Source organism: Typopeltis vanoorti, chromosome 25 (genome assembly GCF_054136105.1).
Source record: "Typopeltis vanoorti isolate ZY-2024b chromosome 25, IOZ_Tvanoo_1.0, whole genome shotgun sequence".
Taxonomy (NCBI): Eukaryota; Metazoa; Arthropoda; class Arachnida; order Uropygi; family Thelyphonidae; genus Typopeltis; species Typopeltis vanoorti.
In genome coordinates this window covers 22586995-22607649 of record NC_143573.1, presented here as the reverse complement: position 1 = coordinate 22607649, position 20655 = coordinate 22586995, and the positions used below count along the sequence as shown (strand labels likewise).

General features: G+C 36.3%; 1 protein-coding gene across 2 annotated transcripts in view; it reads left to right on the top strand.

Annotated features, from left to right (window-relative positions):
• Rab3 (RAS oncogene family member Rab3) overlaps positions 1-20655 on the top strand; it is an 83003-nt gene that overhangs the window by 22324 nt on the left and 40024 nt on the right. Inside the window, exon 2 of one of the 2 annotated variants that reach the window (XM_090414393.1) lies at positions 4505-4740. In XM_090414393.1, coding sequence (XP_090270519.1) covers positions 4516-4740 — 225 coding nt within the window. In that variant the 5' untranslated portion in view covers positions 4505-4515. The remainder of the gene's footprint in view (positions 1-4504; positions 4741-20655) is intronic. The other variant, XM_090414394.1, reaches the window with a different exon arrangement.

Here is a 20655-nt window from a genome sequence, read left to right as displayed (position 1 = left end):
TGATCTTCAAACATTCATCTGTAGGATTTGGATAAACTTGTTAATTTCAGTGCTAGCAAAATATCTCTATTATTTCCTACAAAAAATAACTGTATTCTTCCTATTTTACCCTTGATAATACCAAAATCTCTCTTCATAAGAGATGTACATTCTTGGGATAACCTGAAATACCTCTTGGCACAAACATATCACAAATACTGCCTCCTCTACATCAAAAAAATTAGGTTTTCTTTTTCATTCAAGGTGTTACTTCAACTCCAAACAGCTCTTATACAAATCACAAATCTGTCCACCCATTGAATACTGTTCCCACATCTTGGTTTCCTAAAAGTTCTGGATTCTATCTAGTCTAGCCATAAATACTGTTACATCTTGAACATTGCATAAACCTTCAATCTATCAGAAAATCATTTACAGCTTTCAGCACATCCAAACCAAATGTATAATGGGCATATGTTTGAAATGCCTCCCTTTTGCCTTCACACGTGCCTGAAGTCTGTGATGCTACATATCGATGGCAGCACATACACACAACATCCAATTGGAAACTTTTCTCCAAATCCACCTTCAGGGTGGCAATGCTGCAATGTTTCTTGCAGGCTTCTCTCTCAAGCTCTGACCATAATTTTGAAGTCCAAAGAGTTTGGATTGGGACTTACAGATTAGCCATTTGGATGGCGATGTTTTTTTCAGGCACATTCGCCTCCAACCATTATTTTGTGGTCCTTGCTTTTTGTGCAGGGGCTGGGCCCTGTTGGAAGGCCCAATACCTACTGAAAGGGTTCAGGAGCCATACAACAGGTTCCAGCACGGTGTTTTCATACACTTTGGCAGATATTTTGACCCCTTTCTCACCGAAATGCAGCTTTGGATTATCTCCCCCCCCCCCCAAAAAAAAAAAAAAAAACAGGCTGTAGGTTCTAATCTCTAAAGACAATCATAAGTGGATGCTTGTGATTGTCTTTAGGTAGTAGACAATCACAAGCCCAATGTGAGACTACTCCCCTGCTTACTGGAGGCCTGAAGTGGCTTGAAAAAGTTCAGTGTTTGGTTTCCAGACTGTAAAAAACTAAATGAAAATATAATTAATAAAAATGAAAAAAAAAAAAAATCCTTTGCCCACCCACAGGATCAATGTACTATACTTTTATAAAGCATTTTGTGGGTGGGAGCCACATAAAGGGGGAGGAGCAATATAAATGGAAATATATTTCCAGGAATACACATAGAAATGGAGAAAAAAATCATCCAGAATTACTTGAATAAGCTCTATCATAAAATCAAAACTACTCATGTTTGCTGCAGATGATGATGTGGTTCTGATATCTTATCAACCATCTGAACTAGAAATAATGTTGAATGAAATTTGCACTATAGAATGGCAGGATTACAAATACACTAATAAAAGTGTATTTGTAATCCTTATAAGACAAAGCAGATGAAAAATGAATGCTGCCATGACCACCAAATCAAACTGCAAAATAGTTATGGGCAGAGTAGAGTTAGGTTTATTTAGGGAATGAATAATATACAGGGTGTTCGGGATAAATTTGACATATTTATAATTAATTATATTTTTCCGTAAGTTACATGTATTAACACACACTTCTCTTCATTTAAAAGTTTGGACCCTTCTTCATTCATATACAAGATGTCAGAAAGGATGGATAGCTGGAACCCACCTGAATCATGGAAGAGAATAACTTGTATCATGATGATTCGTGCCCGCCATCAAAATAAGGATATTACGACTGCTGCCCAATGCTCCCTGAATACAGTAAAAACAATCAGGCATGAACTAGAGACTTGCAATGGTGACTACGAGGATGTAGCAAGAAGAAAGATCCCTAGCAGACGATCTGATTGCGTTCGTACAGCAGAATTCCTCGCAAATCTGCAGGAACAGCTGTTGAAGAACCCTGGCATTGGAATTCGGGCTTTGTTCGTGGAGTTGCTAACTGTAGTCAAGCGCTGGATAACAAGGGTAGCCAATGGTAGGCCGTATGTATGGCAGCAGGATTCGGCCCCTTGCCACACCTCTGGGAAAAGTCAAAAATGGTTGTCTGAAAATTTCTACGACTTCACCAGTCCAAATGTTTGGCCTCCAAACTCCCCAGACCTTAACCCCATGGATTATTTTGTATGGGGCGCAGTTGAAAAAGACACCAATCGCACTTCCAGTAATACAAAAGCCCAGTTAATGGATAAAATTAAAACAGTTTTTGCGGCCCTTCCCAGGGAGACTGTAGCATCAGCTTGTTCGAGGTTCCGAAGCAGAATTGAAGCTGTGATCGATGCTAATGGTGGCTATTTTGAGTAAATCTTGTTGATAGTATTGTAATTAACTCTGCCTGTAATGTTTCTTTTGTCAATTCATTAAATTTAATAGATACAAAGAAGATTTTCTTTTTCCTTACGAAACTGTCAAATTTATCCCGAACACCCTGTATATCAGATGAAATAAATATTTGCAAAAAAACTGCTTGGAAAGCTTTTACACAAACCAAAAAATATATATCAAAATAAGATCAAACACCTTTTGAAGTATTTTTCAACCAGCAATGAGCTATGGCAGTGAAACATGGAACACCAAAAAGGAAGAGCAAGGCTCAAAGAGAAATAAACGAAAAAGAGTCTAATATAAGCAAGAAAGATCATATAAGACATACACTGAAATATATATCTATATTTTTTTTTAAATTTGAATTTAAAGATTTATAGAAGTTATTGATAACAACAACAAATAAAAAAGGTGGGCAGAACACATAGCATGCTTGAAAAACAATAGATGGACTTCAAGAGTAACACTGTTATCCCAGACCTAGGAGATGAGATAATCTTATATTGAAATCAGTAGAAGGGAAATGGAGATTGGCCTGGGATAAAGAAAGTTGTCATCTTTGCAAGCTGGAAACCAAGACTGAGAACACTGATATGTCGCAGAATACATGTATATAGAAATGTGACTTATACTATTAAGTTATTATCTCATGAGTCCAGCTTCCACTGGTCTCAAAAGTTTAAACTGCTCTATGTAGTAGTGACCTGTCCTATAATGTATACTGTGCATTATGACATACTCAGTTCGATGCGAAATCAACTCCCTATATACAAATGACTTAGCTATGAGTTTATACACATGCATCTTTTGTCTTATCTTAGATAAAGGATAAAATCAAGAATATAATTTATCAATATGTATAATTTACTTTCTGCCGAAAAAATAAATAAAAAAACTAGAATACAGCTGCAAATTCCACCATTTGAGACAACTAGTCAATATGTAATTGGGAACAGTGAGACTTAGTGATTGGAGAAGTTAACGTTGAGTTGCTGAAAAAGAAAAGTAGGTGTAAAGCAGTTTGAAGATGAAAATGAACATTCGTTGAAACCAAGATTATATATTTGTAAAGTGGATCTTAATAGTTTTAGGATACTCTTTTGCATGTTGTAGTCTTCACTTAGCTTGGCTTTGTTTTTATATTTTGTTGAAAATTCAGTAATGGATTCTGCTATGCCATGTACCTGAAGAATTTCACCTAATTTTTCTATTCTCATTGTGGCTTCAACTTCCCCACATAGCACTATAAAGACTACTTGCACAAAAATCCCAATAGAATAGTAGCAGCAGCAAGATTATTCTACACTCACTTGAAAGTTTCCTTTTGGTCTTTCTTGTAAGTGGGTTTGGTTGCTATATCTCAGCCCCTGCTGAATTGGTTAACGTCTGGGTTTAGTTTACTCCATTCTGATGATTTAATGTCTATTAGCTACCAGATAATAAGCACTACCACCACCAGTGGTGTCAACAATATAAGGGTATAGAGGAGTTGGTTGCTGACTGACTGACTGGACTTCACTAAAGTTTTACATGCCTTCACTATGTGTTTATCAGTGAATGTCACTTCTATCACTGGTTTTGGACTACTATGATTTTGTGCTAGTTAGGCAGTGCAAATTTTTCATTTTATCTTGCCTGTGTTAATATCTACAGGCTCCTGTATAAGACTGATTTGTATATTAATACTGGTCATCTCTGCTACAGGTCATACTCATAAGCTTATAGCTGGTAGCTCTTCATGAATGTGACCAGTTGAAGAATGTTCCGTTTGTAGTGTGTACCAGGTACTGAGTGGCTGGATAAAGTGTAATGTCAGTTACTACTTTTATTTTCCATAATTCTTTATATTATTACATTAATCTTCTCAAAGTTACAGGGAAGTTTGTGGACACTTTCATGCTGTTACATAGAAAACTTTTTTTTTTTAATCTTAGTTATTTTACAGATGGCAGCTGGCCATCTGTAAAATAGTGTAGTGTTTGTTTGTTTGTAGTAGTTTGTAGTGTGTACCAGGTACTGAGTGGCTGGATAAAGTGTAATGTCAGTTACTACTTTTATTTTCCATAATTCTTTATATTATTACATTAATCTTCTCAAAGTTACAGGGAAGTTTGTGGACACTTTCATGCTGTTACATAGAAAACTTTTTTTTTTTAATCTTAGTTATTTTACAGATGGCAGCTGGCCAAGACCAGAAATGGCAGAAGGATGCAGCAGATCAAAACTTTGATTATATGTTCAAGATTCTCATTATTGGTAATAGTAGTGTGGGAAAAACATCTTTCCTCTTTAGATATGCTGATGATTCATTTACATCAGCTTTTGTGAGTACTGTTGGCATAGACTTTAAGGTGAAGACTGTTTTCAGGCAGGACAAGAGAGTGAAGCTACAAATTTGGGTGAGTAATTTTTAATTTTTTTTTTAGTTTTTTGATAACAGTTGTATAAAATAATGTAAGGCAGAATTACAGAACTTCTACAGTTATAATTTTTTTTTTTAGATGAATGGTGGTCCTTTTGTGTTGCAATATGGAAATTACAAGCTGTTGTATTTATTTTTAATTAAGATATCTTTTTAGGTACACAAATGTTGTTTCTTTCTTATTATGATAGATGCTGCAGTATTATGTGTGAGGTATCTTTCTATGTGTTTGCTTCATTTCCATATCCTGTATGTCATTTTGTTCTGTATTCTGTTTCAAGTGTCGAACAATCTAGAAAATGTAAATTGTTTACACAGGATTTTAATAAGTCTGTAAGATCTATGATTCTTTTCCGTTTTTTTAAGACCGGAATCCTTCTTTCCATTGTTGGGACTGATAGTTCAAATAATTGTCTTGATAACTTGTATGTTGGGGAATATCCAGCATCCATGACATGATAATACTGTTTGAACTTACTTGCCTCGCAGATCCTCAGAATGCTGGATATTTTGAAATTGTTTTCATTGTCCCTGAGCCAGTTGTAGATATGTAATAAAATTTTGGTTTTGTTTATGTATGGCTCATGTTGGATGAACACTCAGAAATCCATTTTGGTATTGGTATTCTGTAATAGATTTAGGATTATCTACAAGTTATCCCTCAACAGATTAATATTTCAGATATAATGAGATTACTCCTAATTTTCTGAGACTAAAACAGTTTCCACATACAAAAAAGCTTGATTTAATAGAGCACCTTTAAAATGTTACTTAAGGAGAACACATTTCAGCAATAAGATATGGCCCATTAGATTAAATGCCGTGGAATTTCTACACAATTAGCGACCTCTTTTGAGAGATCCTGAGGTATGGATGAAAGCCTCTATAATATAGGGAGAGAGTGGCAAGAGGGGGAATCTGATTTAAGGAGGAAATTTTGCAGTTTAATGAAGGAAAGTCTTGTGAGAAGCCCTTGCAAATAAGAATTTCAATCTCTCATCATACACATTTAATAAAACAAAATTCTCCCAGAGTTGCCATTATACATGGTACAGCAAATAACTAATGACTTTGAATTGAAATAATAATAAAAAAATTCAAAAGATGAAAAAAGAAAATATTTTCTTACTCGTTCTTCTCAAAAAAATTCCCAAGGAGACCAATATGCAGTACCAAAGTCAAATGGAATTTGGTTTGAAAGTGCGCCAAAAATGCTATGAAAGCAAGGGTCAAAAGTGCAGGTCAGGTTGTGAGATTGAATTGGTGGACAGAATAGAGAATTCATGTGAAAATGTCTGTGATGGCATAGTGGCAGATAGGATTGAAACAAGAGTTGCACAATCGAGAAAGAGCAAAAGTGTTGATCAAAAGAATAGTAGTATGATGGATGTAAAGAATGAAGCGTTGGGTTGTAATGAGAGAGACAGCTCAGTTACACGAAGTGATACATGGGACGAAGTAGGAAGTTGCAACAAATGCAGAAATGTCTGGTGAGTGGGTCAGCTGATATCAGGAAGAAAAAGTGCAAAAAAAAAAAAAAGAAGAAGAAGAAGAAAGAAAGAAATGAATGCTTAAGTAGGAGAGAAGGAAAAATCAAGGAGCAAGTTTTGTATGGTGATTCTATCAAAAGAGGTGAGATTGACAAAATTGTGCTTTCTGGGTGTAAAAATTAATGATGTTAGTGAGACTATTAGAGCGCAAAAGGGGTAAAGTGAAAGAGTTTGATCGTGTTGGCTGGAACAAATGATTTGAATGGAGAAAAGTATGGCATGAGGGAGGACATTAAAGAATTACTGGAAGTAGCAAAAGAAGTGAGAAAGTTAAGATAGTGAGTCTGTTGTGGTATAATAAGTAGAGCTGAGAAGGAGGAGGGCCATAATAGCAAATGATTTGATGCATAGGTTATGCAGGTGGAATAATGTGGGGTTAGTTTGACAGGCAGAAGGACTTATGCAAAGTTGGTTTGCATCTGAATGGATTTGGTGTTCAGAGTCTGGAAAAGGTGGTGTTGAATGAAGTGAAAGTGGATATGCAAAACCTGGGAAACTAGAGCTTTTAGGGGAAGAAACTGTTGAGTGGATATACAGATATCAGTGAGGCAGTTGAGTGTAAGAATGTGCATAAAATGCCTGACTTAGTAATCACTGGAAACAAACCAGAATGGGATTAATATAGCAGTGGGCTTAAGGGGCTTTTGCATTTCATGTATAATAATGCCAGGAGTTTTCAAAACAAGAGGGAGGGGTTTTTTGCATTCGTTAGTTCATTCTGGCCAAAAGTTATTGGCATTAGTGAAACATGGCTGACAGAAGTTGACATAGTTAGGATAGAATGTGAAAGGTATAGTGCAGTGTTTCTCAATGGATCATGCCCCACCTCAATGTCTCAAAGATTTTGATGCCCCCCCCCCAACATAATAGTCAGCCAAGTTCTGAAAAGGTATAATATAAATATGTATAAATATGTGCATGTACATTTTCTAATTGCCCCCAAAATATTCAAATTGCTCCCCTGTGGGCCTATGCCCCACGTTGAGAAACACTGATATAGTGTGTTCAGAGAGGATAGACAGAAATGAATGGGGAGGAGGAGTGTTATTGATGATAGCTGATGAACTGTAACTAAAGAGAAGTTCAACTTCAGGCCAGTGAAAATAGCACATTGGAAGCTATCTGGTGTGAGATAGAGGCCAGCAAAACAAAATACACAGTCGGATGCTTCTATAGATCATAGGATGGAAAAGATTATGGGGATAGTATGCATCAGTGAATAAACTCGATGAGTGGAGGGCAGGTAATTATTATGGGGAATTTTAACTATGGGAACATAGATTGGAAAGAGAAAAGGACTCATGAGAGGAAGGAAATGGAAGTATATCAAGAATTGTCAGTGTATTGGAGAAGTTGGTCAGGAGCAAAATATAGGCATGGATAGATGGAAATGGGATACTGTATGGGGGGGGGGTATGGTTTTGTGAAGGGTAGTTCATTCCCTGGTAACTTGCTCATGTACAGTGACAGCTGAGCTGGATAAAGGTAATGGGTTGATAGTGATACTGCTGGACTTTGCAAAAGCCTTTGACAGGATACCACATGGAATTCTAATCAATAAATCGCAGCACATGGGGATGGATATAAGGTTGGCGAGGTGGATAAGCAGGTGGTTGATGAGAGATATCAGAGAGTAGTTTATTCAGGAGCCAAGTCCAGAAGAAGGCTTGTGGCTAGTGTCTAGTGGCATGTCACAGGGCTCTGTTCTTGTGCCGCTACTGTTAATTTTGTACATTAATGAGATATGAAAGGATCTGAGAGGATTTGTGTAGTTGTTTGCCGATGATGCAAAATTGGGTAGAGCAATTGTCAATACAGATGTTTAAACTTTGCAGGATGATTTGGATAGACTTGGCAGTCTATCCAAAGGCAAAGGAGAATGGATGTCAGTGTATATGGCAAAGTATAAGGTTCTGCATTTTGGAGTGAAAAGATTACCAGCTGTATACTTCATTGATTGAACTGTACTCCAGGAAGTTGAAGCCAGAGATTTGGGATTCTTAATGGATAGGGGAGTTAAAGTTTAGAGGGCACATAGCAAAAGTGGCTAAAGCAGCTCATTGGATTACTTGGTTACTGAGGAATACTTTCATAAGCAGGTTATTATTCCTCTTAATGAGCTTTGATAAGACTCCATCTTGACTACTGCATGCAGATCTGGTCATCTGGGTTTCTTGGCGATGAGGAAGAGGTGGTGAGGATCCAGAGGTGAGTGACCGATGGTAGCAGATCTATGGAATGAGCCTTACAAGAACAGGTTGAAGATTTGTAGGTTACAGAAATTGATCGACAGGCAGAAAAGAGGTGATATGATTGAGACATTTTAATAACTGAAAAGTTTTTGCAGGTTAATACGGAGGAAATTTTTCAGAACAGGTCTGGTGGTGGGAGAACTAGAGGCCATCCTTGGAAACTGAGCAAGAGTGTAGTTAGTAAGGGTGTTAGAACTAGATTTTATGCTTGGAGACTGGTGGATGAGTGGAATAAGATGCCAGAGTCTGTTGTGAGTGTCATGACTGTGAATGAGTTCAAAGCAAAGTATGATAGATACTGTGCAAATGTTGGTTCAAAGTAAAGTATGATAGATACTGTGCAAATGTTGGATAGTGCATGGCACGATGTTTAGGGCCTCCCTCTATAAGTCTAAAGATTCCATGGAGTAGCCATAATAATACTTGCTACAGTGTTTGTAAAAGCTTTGGTAAGACCTGAAAAGCTCATCTGCTCATATTCTTCTGAATATCATTATCAAATTGGCATCCTTTCAGGGAGAAAAAGTCTTGTCAGGAGAGTAAGGGTAGTTGAGCAATGCAGTTTTCTTGTGAGCCAAAAGGACACACTGTCATGTAACAGCTACCAACCAGACTGTTCTGTAACTGATAACATTTTCTCATTGCAGTGGCAGATTACCCAATAGGCACACACCTAAGGCCTCACCATCTTTAGGGGGCTCAAAAATTACATAGCAAAAAGATAATATGCCTCTAAAATTTAGTGAACATTTATATTTATTATTTATTTTCATTAGAAAATAAATAATTTGAATAATTTGTCTAGTTGTAATACTAACTAGACAAATTAAATAAATAATTATAAACGAAGAAAAAACTTATTTAAGGATTTTATTATCTTTTTAATATAAAAAAACACTTTTACATAAAGGGGCTTATAACAAACTTGCACCTAGGGTCTCAAAGGGACATAATCCTCATTGACATTGAACTTGCTTGCTAGCATTCCCAGTGTTAACCAGTGGTCACTTGCTAGTAAATTGGACACTTATAGACCATTCATTTGTCCACTTCGAGATGAATTAAACAAGCCTCCTATAGAGGCGACAAGTTATAGCCTCCTGGTATTTTTAATATTGATATTAAAATTAAAATTTGATCAGTCTATTTGCATTCATTAGGGAATAGTGTACATGCAGATGTTCACATGTACCATTTGGGAAGTGAGACTGAAGCACAGCAACCAAAGGCAAGGCTAAAGTGCTCATTAGTATCCCTCTCCCCTTGTGGGCTGGATAAAGTGTCTTGGCTGATGGGCTGAGGATGAATATTTTCCTAAATTGTGGCTTTGTGCATTTAAATCCATTGAGATTTGAATAGTTTTTTTTAAAGCAGAACTGGATTTCAGGAATACTCTCTTATTTGTATTTGCTGTGGTGAAATAAGGTGGCCTTTTTCTAGTATATTCTGTAGTTGGTATAAACATGGTCTGTGAGTGTTCTCCCAGCATACTGGCAACATCTTTCATGCTTAAACCTCTGTAGTAGGGGATTAAGTGTGTCAATACTTCTGCCTTTCCATGTTTCCAGCTCTTTTTTGTTCTGTTGGCACAGTGGTAACATTTCCTAAAGATAATGCAGACCTCATGGCATTGGTATTTTGTTACAACTCTTTAGGATAACCAAAGCAAATCTCATATTCCAACTGCACATAGCACCTCTGATCATTTGTTAGGACATCAGAAAAATACTTTTTCCTTCATACTAAGTCTCATGGTCCACATGATATCCTTCCAGTTGTGCTTAAAACTTGTACTCCCATTGCCCTCTCCTCACTACTCTCAAAAGTGGAGATTTTCAACAGGCAGTTTCTCCTCGGAGACCTATCAGTTAATTTGTAATCACTAACTTTGGACATAGGCCACTTTAAGATTTGGTGCAACTCTTCATATTTCCAAGGCATTTGATTATGTTTAACATTATGGCCTTATCACCAAGCTGTGATCTTGTGGTCTCTTGCCTTCTGTGATTAGATTGCCAGTTTCCTCTGGTCATTCATTACATGTTATTATGGATGGCATCCTCTCATCGAATTTCTTTTTAAATGATTAATAACCACACTTCTGTATTCTGGCCCATGCTCTTTTACCTATACGTTAATCACCTTTTCTCACTTCCAATCCTATCCATAGTTTTGTTGACGACAGTGCTCTCCATTCCTCTTCTTAATTCAAGGAACATATGTAGTGCTCAAATGATTCAGTCTTCTAAATCTTCCATAACCAAAGTCTTAAACACCAATCTCCTTACTGTTATTAAGTGGACTGATGATAATTCAGCGAATTTCAATTATATCAAAACCCAGTTTTTTTTATATATCACCATCAAATCCCTAACATTACCCTCTTGGGGGGAGGGATCAGGATCTTATGATAATCCTCTTCGTAATCCTTCCTCTTCTACCTTTTATAGTGTCCGGGTTTTTTATTTTTACAATCGTAACTGTAATTTGATGCTAAGGTGGTTAGCCCTGTGCCTGCAGGTGTGTCCTATGTCTGTAGATGCATGCATTCCTAGAGCCAGTTTGCCTGTTCTGGGGGACAAAAAACCAGAGTATCTGGGTGAAAAAAAAAAAAAAATCCCTACTTTTGTATGAGACTGGCTAACTCACCTTTTATAGAAAGAGACCAGATAAAGGTTCCTCACATCACTGACTGGAATTGAATCCCAGGTCTTTCCAACCAAAGAACTTAGTCTATAATGACTGAGCTACAGAGGCTCATCTTATGATAATATTACATAAAACGTTACATCATTACTATCTTTCTTCCTATCAACAGTTTTCCTCCAGATTAGCCTCTTTTCTCTCAAACATTCCAACATTATCCGATCTTATATTTCTGTCTTATAGGGCACTTTTTACTGTCAATTCACCTACACTCCATCTTCCTCTTGGTCCTTTTCATGCCATCTTGGCAAAGAATACTTGTTTAGCTAATCTTTCCTCTCCCATAAGTGGCCATGCCACCTGAGATTAGCTCTGCTAACACATTCCTAAATGCTAACAATTCAAGTTCTTTCCTAATAGCGTCATTTTTAACATGGTACTGCCATTGATGCCACCTGTTCAGTCTCCTAATCTTTCTCGGGACTCATATCTGTGGTCTCCAGTCTTTGATCAAGAGTTTCGTTTCTAACCCAACTCTCAGATCCATAAGTTAAAATTGATTTGAACACTGTCTTCTATACAGCTACTTGAGTGTTTTGACTAATCTCTTTCTTATTCCATATAAATTTATTCAGTTGACTTCTTACCATACCAGCTTTGCTAATTCTGCTACCTATTTCCAAATTTAATTTGCCTTATTCACTAAAAACTGTGCCTAAATAGCTGAAATATTTTACTTGTTCTAGGTTCATCATTCAGGATACAATTGATGTTTTCAGTGTTTCTGTCTATTTTCATACCCAGTTTATTACAGGAGTTATTCAATTTGGTAAGGGAATTCTACAGACTTGTCCTGGATTTATTAGTATAACATCATTTGCATAAAGTAAAGAGCTGAGACCAATATCTCCAATCTTGATATCAGGTTTAATATCACTTTCCTTCATTATGTGATCTATATAGATGACAAATAACAGTGGAGATAATGTATATCCTTTTTGCAAATCTGACTTAACATCAAACTATCTTCCTGTATTTCCTTAAATTCTAACTGCTGATTTACAACTCAAATAGACTATGTAGTGCTTGATATAATGTCCCATTTATACCATATTCCTGGAATGTTTTGAACAGCTTTCCTCTTGGCACCTTGTCATATGCCTTTTTCCAGATCTTGAAAACTAAAATACAGATCCTTGTTATATTAATCTTACCAGAAATATAACAAATTTTTTTTTGCTGTTTTCCCTGAGTAGATGTCACCTGGAATATATATATATATATTCCAGGTGACATTCCTGTTGAGTGTCTTCTACTAGCATGCTATCACTGCTTATTTCATTTAGCAATCTTTCAAAGTAATTACTCCATACATCAAAAATATCTTTCTCAGTTTTCATGTCCCCTTTATCATTACTAATTCCATTACTCCATTTCTGAGTTTTTTTCAATAGCCTCCAGAATATTTGAACACTTTCCTGATATATTTTCAATGTTCTTATCAAAGGCTTTCCATGACTTATTTAGCCAATTTTACACAGTGCTTTGCTTTTTTACATTTTTCTCTAAGAGCACAAGGCAACTTACTTGCCAGGAACTTTCAGTATGCTTTCTTCTTTTCCTTTGACTTCCTATTTAACTTCCTACCATGGAGTTCTGATTTTGCTATCCTTGCAGATTACTTCACCACATGCCTCTCTGCTTGAATCATCAGCTTTCCCCAGGGTTTGCCACTGAATCTCTAAGGTTTGGTTCTTGTTTTCAGACTTTTTTTTGAATGATGTTTGTCTGTTTGAGTCCCACAGTTACACACCTTTCTTTTCAATATGAAGTTCAATTTGATCCTGTTCAACACTAAATCACTTCCTGTTTCAAATTCTCTATATACTCTTCTGTCCTGAACCAGTGAGAAAACATCAGTATCAACAATAACACAGTCAGTGAGACTTTTCTTATTTCTTGCATCTTCTCTCCATGTGAATTTGCACATTTTTATATTGGAACATGGTGATAGTAATAACTAGTCCATGTCCTGAGCAGAAATCTAGCCAGTATTTATCATTATTAATTGCTTTGCTCTTTTCTCCAAATTTTCCCAAAACATTCTTATGTCTGGTAATCATTTCCTACTCTGCTGTTAGATTTCCAACAAGGACCAACTTTTCTTTTTTTGTTGTATCAGCTGCCTTCTCTAAAGCTTCAAATTTCTCCACTTTTTGCTTTATTAGAACCTTCTGTGGGACAAATAAGTCTCATTGTCCATTTCTCCATTCTAATATTAGCCCACATCACTCTATTTGATATTGCCTACCATTCAAGATTATCCTTATAGTTAGTATTTAACATTATAGCTATTCCTTTTTCCTGATTGATATTTCCTTAATATAACATCTTGTATTTGTTGCTTAGAAAGATATCACCTGTTTTTTTCTCTTCTTTGTTTTGGTAACACCTATTATGATGATCTGGTACTTATCCAATTCTTCTTCTAGTTCCATTCCTTTTCCATTGATGCTTCTTATATTGATGGTACCAATCTTTATCTCTGCTGATGTTGAGTTGGAGTTTGGATTTGTTCCAGTAGCTGACTTTTTTTTTTGCTGTTTTCCCTGACTGACGAAAACAATGGGGAAAGGGGTCTCGTTTAACTGGGCAATGCCTCAGCTGGCATGAGATTATCATTTTGAGTTCTGGTTTAAGCCAGGGGTCAATGTGGCTATCCAAGGGATCATTAAACACCTAAAATGATTTTGAGTAACACCTAGTAAACATGCAACTATTCAAGCACATCCTTCTCATTAACCATTCCAAGTAAATCCATGAAATGTAAGTAAATTTTTAATGTTCTTTATAAATTTCTTTAAGTATTTTCTTTAAATATTTCTTATCGAGAAGCAGTAATAAAGTAAAACGGTGAAGGAATTATTATTTTTAAATTGAGAAATTTATTATTGATAACATTTAACATGATGGGGATCGATGAGGAATCAAGGATTCCATGAAGAGGTCAGTGGTCTAAAAAGATCGCCAAACTCTGGTTTAAGCCAATAAGTTTGGCGTTTGATTGGTTAAATCTCAAATTGCCAGCCCATCCTTGTTTGTTCAGTATCCAAGTAGATACCAAACAGGCTGCATCATGAGAAGGTGAGGATTGGACATCAGTTCAGAAGCCCTGGTCGGTTCTCCACATTCCTCAAAAGGTCATGTGGAGGTCTCCTCCCAGTTATCCAGCTTTGACTCTTAATTACTCATATATATATATATATATAATGTAATAAATTTTTTAACTTGGGGATATTGTATATTAGGATAACCAAGTTATTTTATAAACTTGGTTATTTTAACTCCTAATCCCAAGTATGCAAACAATTAAGTTTGCACCTGAAACAAAGTTCAAGTCTAAAGATGATACAACACCAGGGCAACTCATTGTAAAGGTGGGTAAAGATCTGATCACTATTCTTAGTATTTTCCCATAATGTAAAGCACATCTCACTATAAGATGTATACTGCAATGCATTATGGGTGGGGTCACTACCCAGACCGGTTTCAACCTTTTTTGAGGTCTCCTCAGTGAGGAGCTAGACCCTAAACACCAAGGTTATAGTAATACGGAGCCTTTTCAACTTTACCTATAGAAGTTGCAACAAGGTGTTTTTATTTTTAATAAAAATCTCTGGAGGAGATATAGATGTAATAAATTTTTTAACTTGGGGATATTGTATATTAGGATAACCAAGTTATTTTATAAACTTGATTATTTTAACTCCTAATTCCAAGTATGCAAACAATTAAGTTTGCACCTGAATTTTTAATAAAAATATCATGTTTAATACCACTTTCCTTCATAATGTGATCCATATAGATAATGAATAACAAAGGGGATAATGTACATCCTTGTCTCACACCAGATTTAACATTAAACCATCTTCCTGTACTTCATTCAATTCTAACTACTGACTTGCAACTGAAATAAAGACTAAGTATTGCTTGATATAATGCCCCATTGACACCATATAACTGTAGCATATTGAATAGCTTTTCTCTTGGCACCATGTCATATGCCTTTTCCAAATTGACAAAACTTAAATACAGATCTTTGTTATATTCCCATGCTTTCTCAATTGTTTATCGTAAAGTGAAGATCTGATCCTGACATCCAGCTTGTTTTTCACCTAGCTTTTCTTCCACAATTCTTTTCAACTGTTTCTCAAGTATACTTGCATATATCTTGCCAGGAACACTCAATAGGGATATAGCTCTGTAATGCTCACATTCAGTTTTATTTCCCTTTTTATATATAGGTACTATGAGAGCTCTACTCCAATCATTGGGAATTTGTCCCTCTGTCCAGGCATTCTGAACTATGTAGTGCAGCCACTATAAGATTTTATACCACCATACTTCAGCATTTCTGGTTGAATATCATCTACTCCTGCTGCCTTATCACATTTCAAGCCTTTGATGGCTTTTTCTACTTCAAGTATGGATATGTATTCCTGACTACATGCCTGATCAGCATTTTTTATCACTTTGCTGCCATCACTGCTTGTTTCATTTAGCAAATTTTCAAAGTAATTACTCCATACTTCAAGGATATCTTTATCTCCCATTTTCATTTCACTTTTATCATCTCTAACTCCTTTTACAGCACTCTTTCCTCCATTCCTAAGCTTCTTCAACAACCTCCAGAATATTTTGCCACCTTCTTCATATTTATTTTCTATGTTCTTGCTAAAGTCCTCCCATGACTTTTGTTTAGCTAATTTTACACACTGTTTAGCTTTCTTACATTTTTCTCTGTATTCTCTAAGAGCACAAGCTGACTTATTTGCTAGGAACTTTTGATATGCTTTCTTCTTTTCCTTCACTGCCTCTTTAACTTCCTATGTCCACCATGGAGTTCTAATTTTTCTATCCTTGCAGACAACTTCACCACATGGCTCTCTAGCTGAATCAATCGAGGTTTTCTTCAAGGCTTGCCACTGAATCTCCAAGGTTTGGTTCCTGTTCTCAAACTCTTTCATTTTTCCTTCAATAATCTTTGTGTATTTTAGTCTACAGTTCACATCTGAGAACTGCTCAACTTTTATTCGCTTTAAAACTTTCTTACATGTTATTCTTTTCAATATGAAATTCAATTTTATCCTGCTCAAGACTAAATAGTGATCACTTCCAATTTCAAATCCTCTGAACACTCTGGTGTCCTGCACCAGAGAGAAAACATCACAATCAACAATAACATAGTCAATGAGACTTTTCTTATTCCTTGCCTCTTCTCTCCATGTGAATTTATGCACATTTTTATGTTAGAACACGGTGTTAGTAATAATCAGTCCATGTCCTGAGCAGAAATCCAACAGGTATTTGCCATTATTATTAGCTTTGCTCTTTTCTCCAAATTTTCCCAATATATTTTTGTATGTCTGACAATCACTTCCTATTTTGCTATTTAGATCCCCAACAAGGACCAACTTTCCCTTTTTCATTGTGTCAGTAGCTTTCTCTAGAGCCTCAAAAAATTCCTTCTTCTATCTTAGTAGAACCTTCTGTGGGACCATAGGCACAAATAAGTCTCATTGTCCAGTTCCCCATTTTGATATTTGCCCAAATCACTCTACTTTACACTGCCTGCCATTCAAGAAGATGAGCCTCTTATTTTGTGTTGAAAACTATGGCTACTCCTTCTTTTCCCTGATTGTCATTGCCTGAATATAACATTTTGTATTTATTGCAAATACAAAAAATTGAAAGATCTCACCAGTTTTTGTCTTTTTTGTTTCAGTTACCCCTATTATGTTGATCTGGTACTTATCTAATTCCTCCGCTAGCTCCATTTCTTTGTCATTCAGGCTTCTTATGTTGATAGTACCGAATTTTAACTCTGGTGATGTTGAGTTGGGGTGTGTTTTCAAATTTGTTGAGACGTCCACCAAATTTTCCATTGATCTTTTCAACTAAATTCCAGACCCTCTGTTTGAATTGGAATAATGTTACCTGTAATTGGGATATGTGGTCAAAATTCAAACAAGCAGTAAAGCAGAATATGATGAATGGTGAAAGGACCAGGCTCTCCTCAAAAAAAAAAAGTTGAAAGAACCGTATAAAGAGAGAAGCTGGTTTGTAACAAACTAATGCAATGATATAGAATGTAGCAGCATCATTGGAAACATTAACATAGAGATAGAACTGGAAAGGCAGAAACAAGTAGAAGAAAGAAATTTTAAGATATGAATAGAACAGCACTTAGCAGATAGCCCTTCAGCTGCATTCTTCAATAGACAATTTACAAAATTTTGCAAAGAAAGAACTATCACTCAAATCTGTGTTGATGGAGAAGAAATGTCCACCACTAAAATTATAACTCTTGGAACATTAATGACTTTCCTGTTCATATCCAAGATGGGCTTGACAGCCATTACAGCATCCGAAGTTGCCACAGCCTATAAAGAATGCCAGACAAGAAAATCCCCAGAACCTTGGTCTAGGGATAGAACTTTATCGTGAAGCCTAGGATTTTATTCTTCCCATTCTAGTTACATTATTTAATTCCTTTCTCTCATCAGGACACATACAAAGTGAATTTGTACCAAGCCATACTGTCCTCATTCATAAACCTAATAGAGATCACACTTTAATCAGTAGCTGGAGACCTATTTCTCTATCTAATACTGAATACGAGATATTTTTCTGCATTATCAGTAACAGACTCAAAGTGGGAATGAAGTATATAATTAAAAGCATACAGGTGTATGGAGCCCCAGGTTGAGCAGTAGAATTTAATCTATTTCTGCTATGTGATCTAATCCACTTAGTTAACACGAGTCCACGCGGTTAGCCTAGTGGCTTTGCGCTTCACAACCATATGCCTGGGGAAGGAGTGTCCTAGGTTCGATTCCCGTCCACGACGTGAGGAGCTTAAGGATCTTCCTCAGCCATAGCCAAGTTAGCCGGTCTTGGGCGTGGGCAGCAGGGTTTTTCACCCCGCAAGCAGGCAAACCGGGCCCGTGAACACACAGGTTACAGTCATAAATACTTACGGCAAGGAAGGCAACGGGAAACCACCTTGCTCATAATCATCTCTCCCTAGAATGGTAGCATATAGCTACCCTCCCCCAGCCGTATGGCAGATGGGAACCAGAAGAGAGTTAACACGAAAAAGCAGTTGATGCCAGTGCTATCAGTAGAAAATGTCTGGCATCCCTTTCTATTCCACATCCTCCAGCAAATTGATGTAGGTAAAAAACTGCTATCTTTTATCAAAGGAGCCTATGCCAATTCAACCACCTGCCTCTTAGTTAATGGATTCCTATCAGATCCAGTAAAAATTCAAAAAGGAGTCAAGCAAGGTTGCCCTCTCAGTCCACTGCTCTTTGCATTGGTTCTTTAACCTTTCTTACAACAAGTCAACAATACACATGCTGTGCAAGGAATAACAGTTCCTTCAACTAAAAAGGAAAATAAGGTATTAGCATATTCTGATGGTGCAGTCGGAACTTTGAAGGATAATGATTCCATATATATATTTTTTGGCATTTTGGAAAAATTCAGCAAAAGCAGCAGATTAATTATTAATGCATACAAGCAAAATTAAAACTTTATGGAAAGTGGTATCTTGGAGGCATTCCTTTTGGACTAACCCCAAAGAGAGAACCCCTCGTTATACTTGGAATTCCCTTCTCCACGTACCCAATATTACCAGTCCAAGAACTTATATACAAGAACTTGGAAATGTTAGAAGTCAGGAAAATAGGGCCAGTCTCCTTTTTTTCTAAAGCCATAGTACTCAAAACCATAATCTTTTCTGCTCAGTTGTACGTAATAACATAATAAATATTACAGACATCACAGAAGCTGAAGAAAAGCAATTATATAGTAAACCTCTGGTTCAGCTTTAAAGGAATTTCTTCAACTGTCAACGAATCATGGAGGATTTGGACTTCCAGTCTTAAAATTCTGCTATTTAAGCAATACAGCTTTAAAGATCCATAAAATATTGCAAACTAATCACACACATGCAGACCTTCTCTGGTACTACTGGAATTTTCATCTGCCCCTGTTTGGAGTTAATGATTATAAAGGTCCAAAAGCTGCGATTGTTCCTGAATACTACAACACTCTGTGCTTAACTCTAAGACTGCTAAAACACTCTGGAATTGACATTCGTTCCATTAAAGAAAAAAAAAAAAAGTAAAATTTAGTATAAAGAAATCTTTAATCTCTTTCACTGCGAAGTTCCAAGGGTACCCTAACAGGAAGGATCTTGCTTGGAGAATTGCATATGGCCACCTTCCAGTCAATGCCATCATATGGAGGTACTTTAACATCGGAAATCCAATCTGTGACATCTGTTACCAATTGGAAACAGTAGAACATGCATTCTACAGCTGCTCTTGCTCTGTGTATTTGGAACAGATTATGTAATGTGTTGGGTATGCCACTATTTACAACAGAACAGGTTGTTTTTTTACAATACCCACCACCTATCAGCAATGGGAAGAGAATTTTGATTTTTATAATTAATGAATTAAAATACCAATTATGGAAGGTTAGGAAAAAAAACATGGAATTGAAAACCAGAAATATGACATCCAAATACTTTATAATATTGTATTGTGGAAATTTTATTGTTCAGTCAGACTTTTTTTGTATTTAGAAAGAAGCATTCTAGGAGATATCAAATTTATCACTAGATGGTGTAGACCACCCATATTATGCAATATTCACGAGGAGGAGATAAAATTCTGTCTATTCTTGTTATGAGAGGTTTTTTAAATAGTTCCATCCTCTTAATTCAATGTAGTCTTATAGTCAATTTCAGGGATGACTGAAAAGCAATGCCAGGCAGAGAAGGCCAACCCAAAGCAGTTAACCCACCTGGGCATCAGTCATCTTTGCACTTTAGTTTCAAATGGTCTTTTGGTTGTTCATTTATATGAGATTGTTGAAAAAGGAAAACTGATAGCCTTTGGCTATATGATGATATAAAAGAGCTGAGGTCTTTTCTTTCTTTCTCATGCTATCTCTGTCTTTTTTCTCCTAATATTATCAGGCTCTCTTGCATCCCTGTACTAACTACTCTAGGCCGATGATGACAACCCTTTACTTTTTCACCTCAATAAAGATTGAAAGGTCACTACCAGTCTAGGTAGTGACCTTTCCCATAATGCATAGCATTGTATATGTCTGTAAGAATACTAAAACAATTGATGTGAAGTCATTAGCCTCTGTATATAAGTAGCCTAGTTGTGAAGTTACTTTATGTGCAAACTTTGTTTGCTTACACTTGGATAAAGGATGAAACCACGAATATAATTTCTTGGCATCTTTAATTTACAGTATAACCAAGTGAAAAAACTTTCAACATACATATAGCATGTCCAGCCCAACTTAATCTCTTTGGCTCATGAAAATAGTCTGCATAATTTATACATTACTGAAATT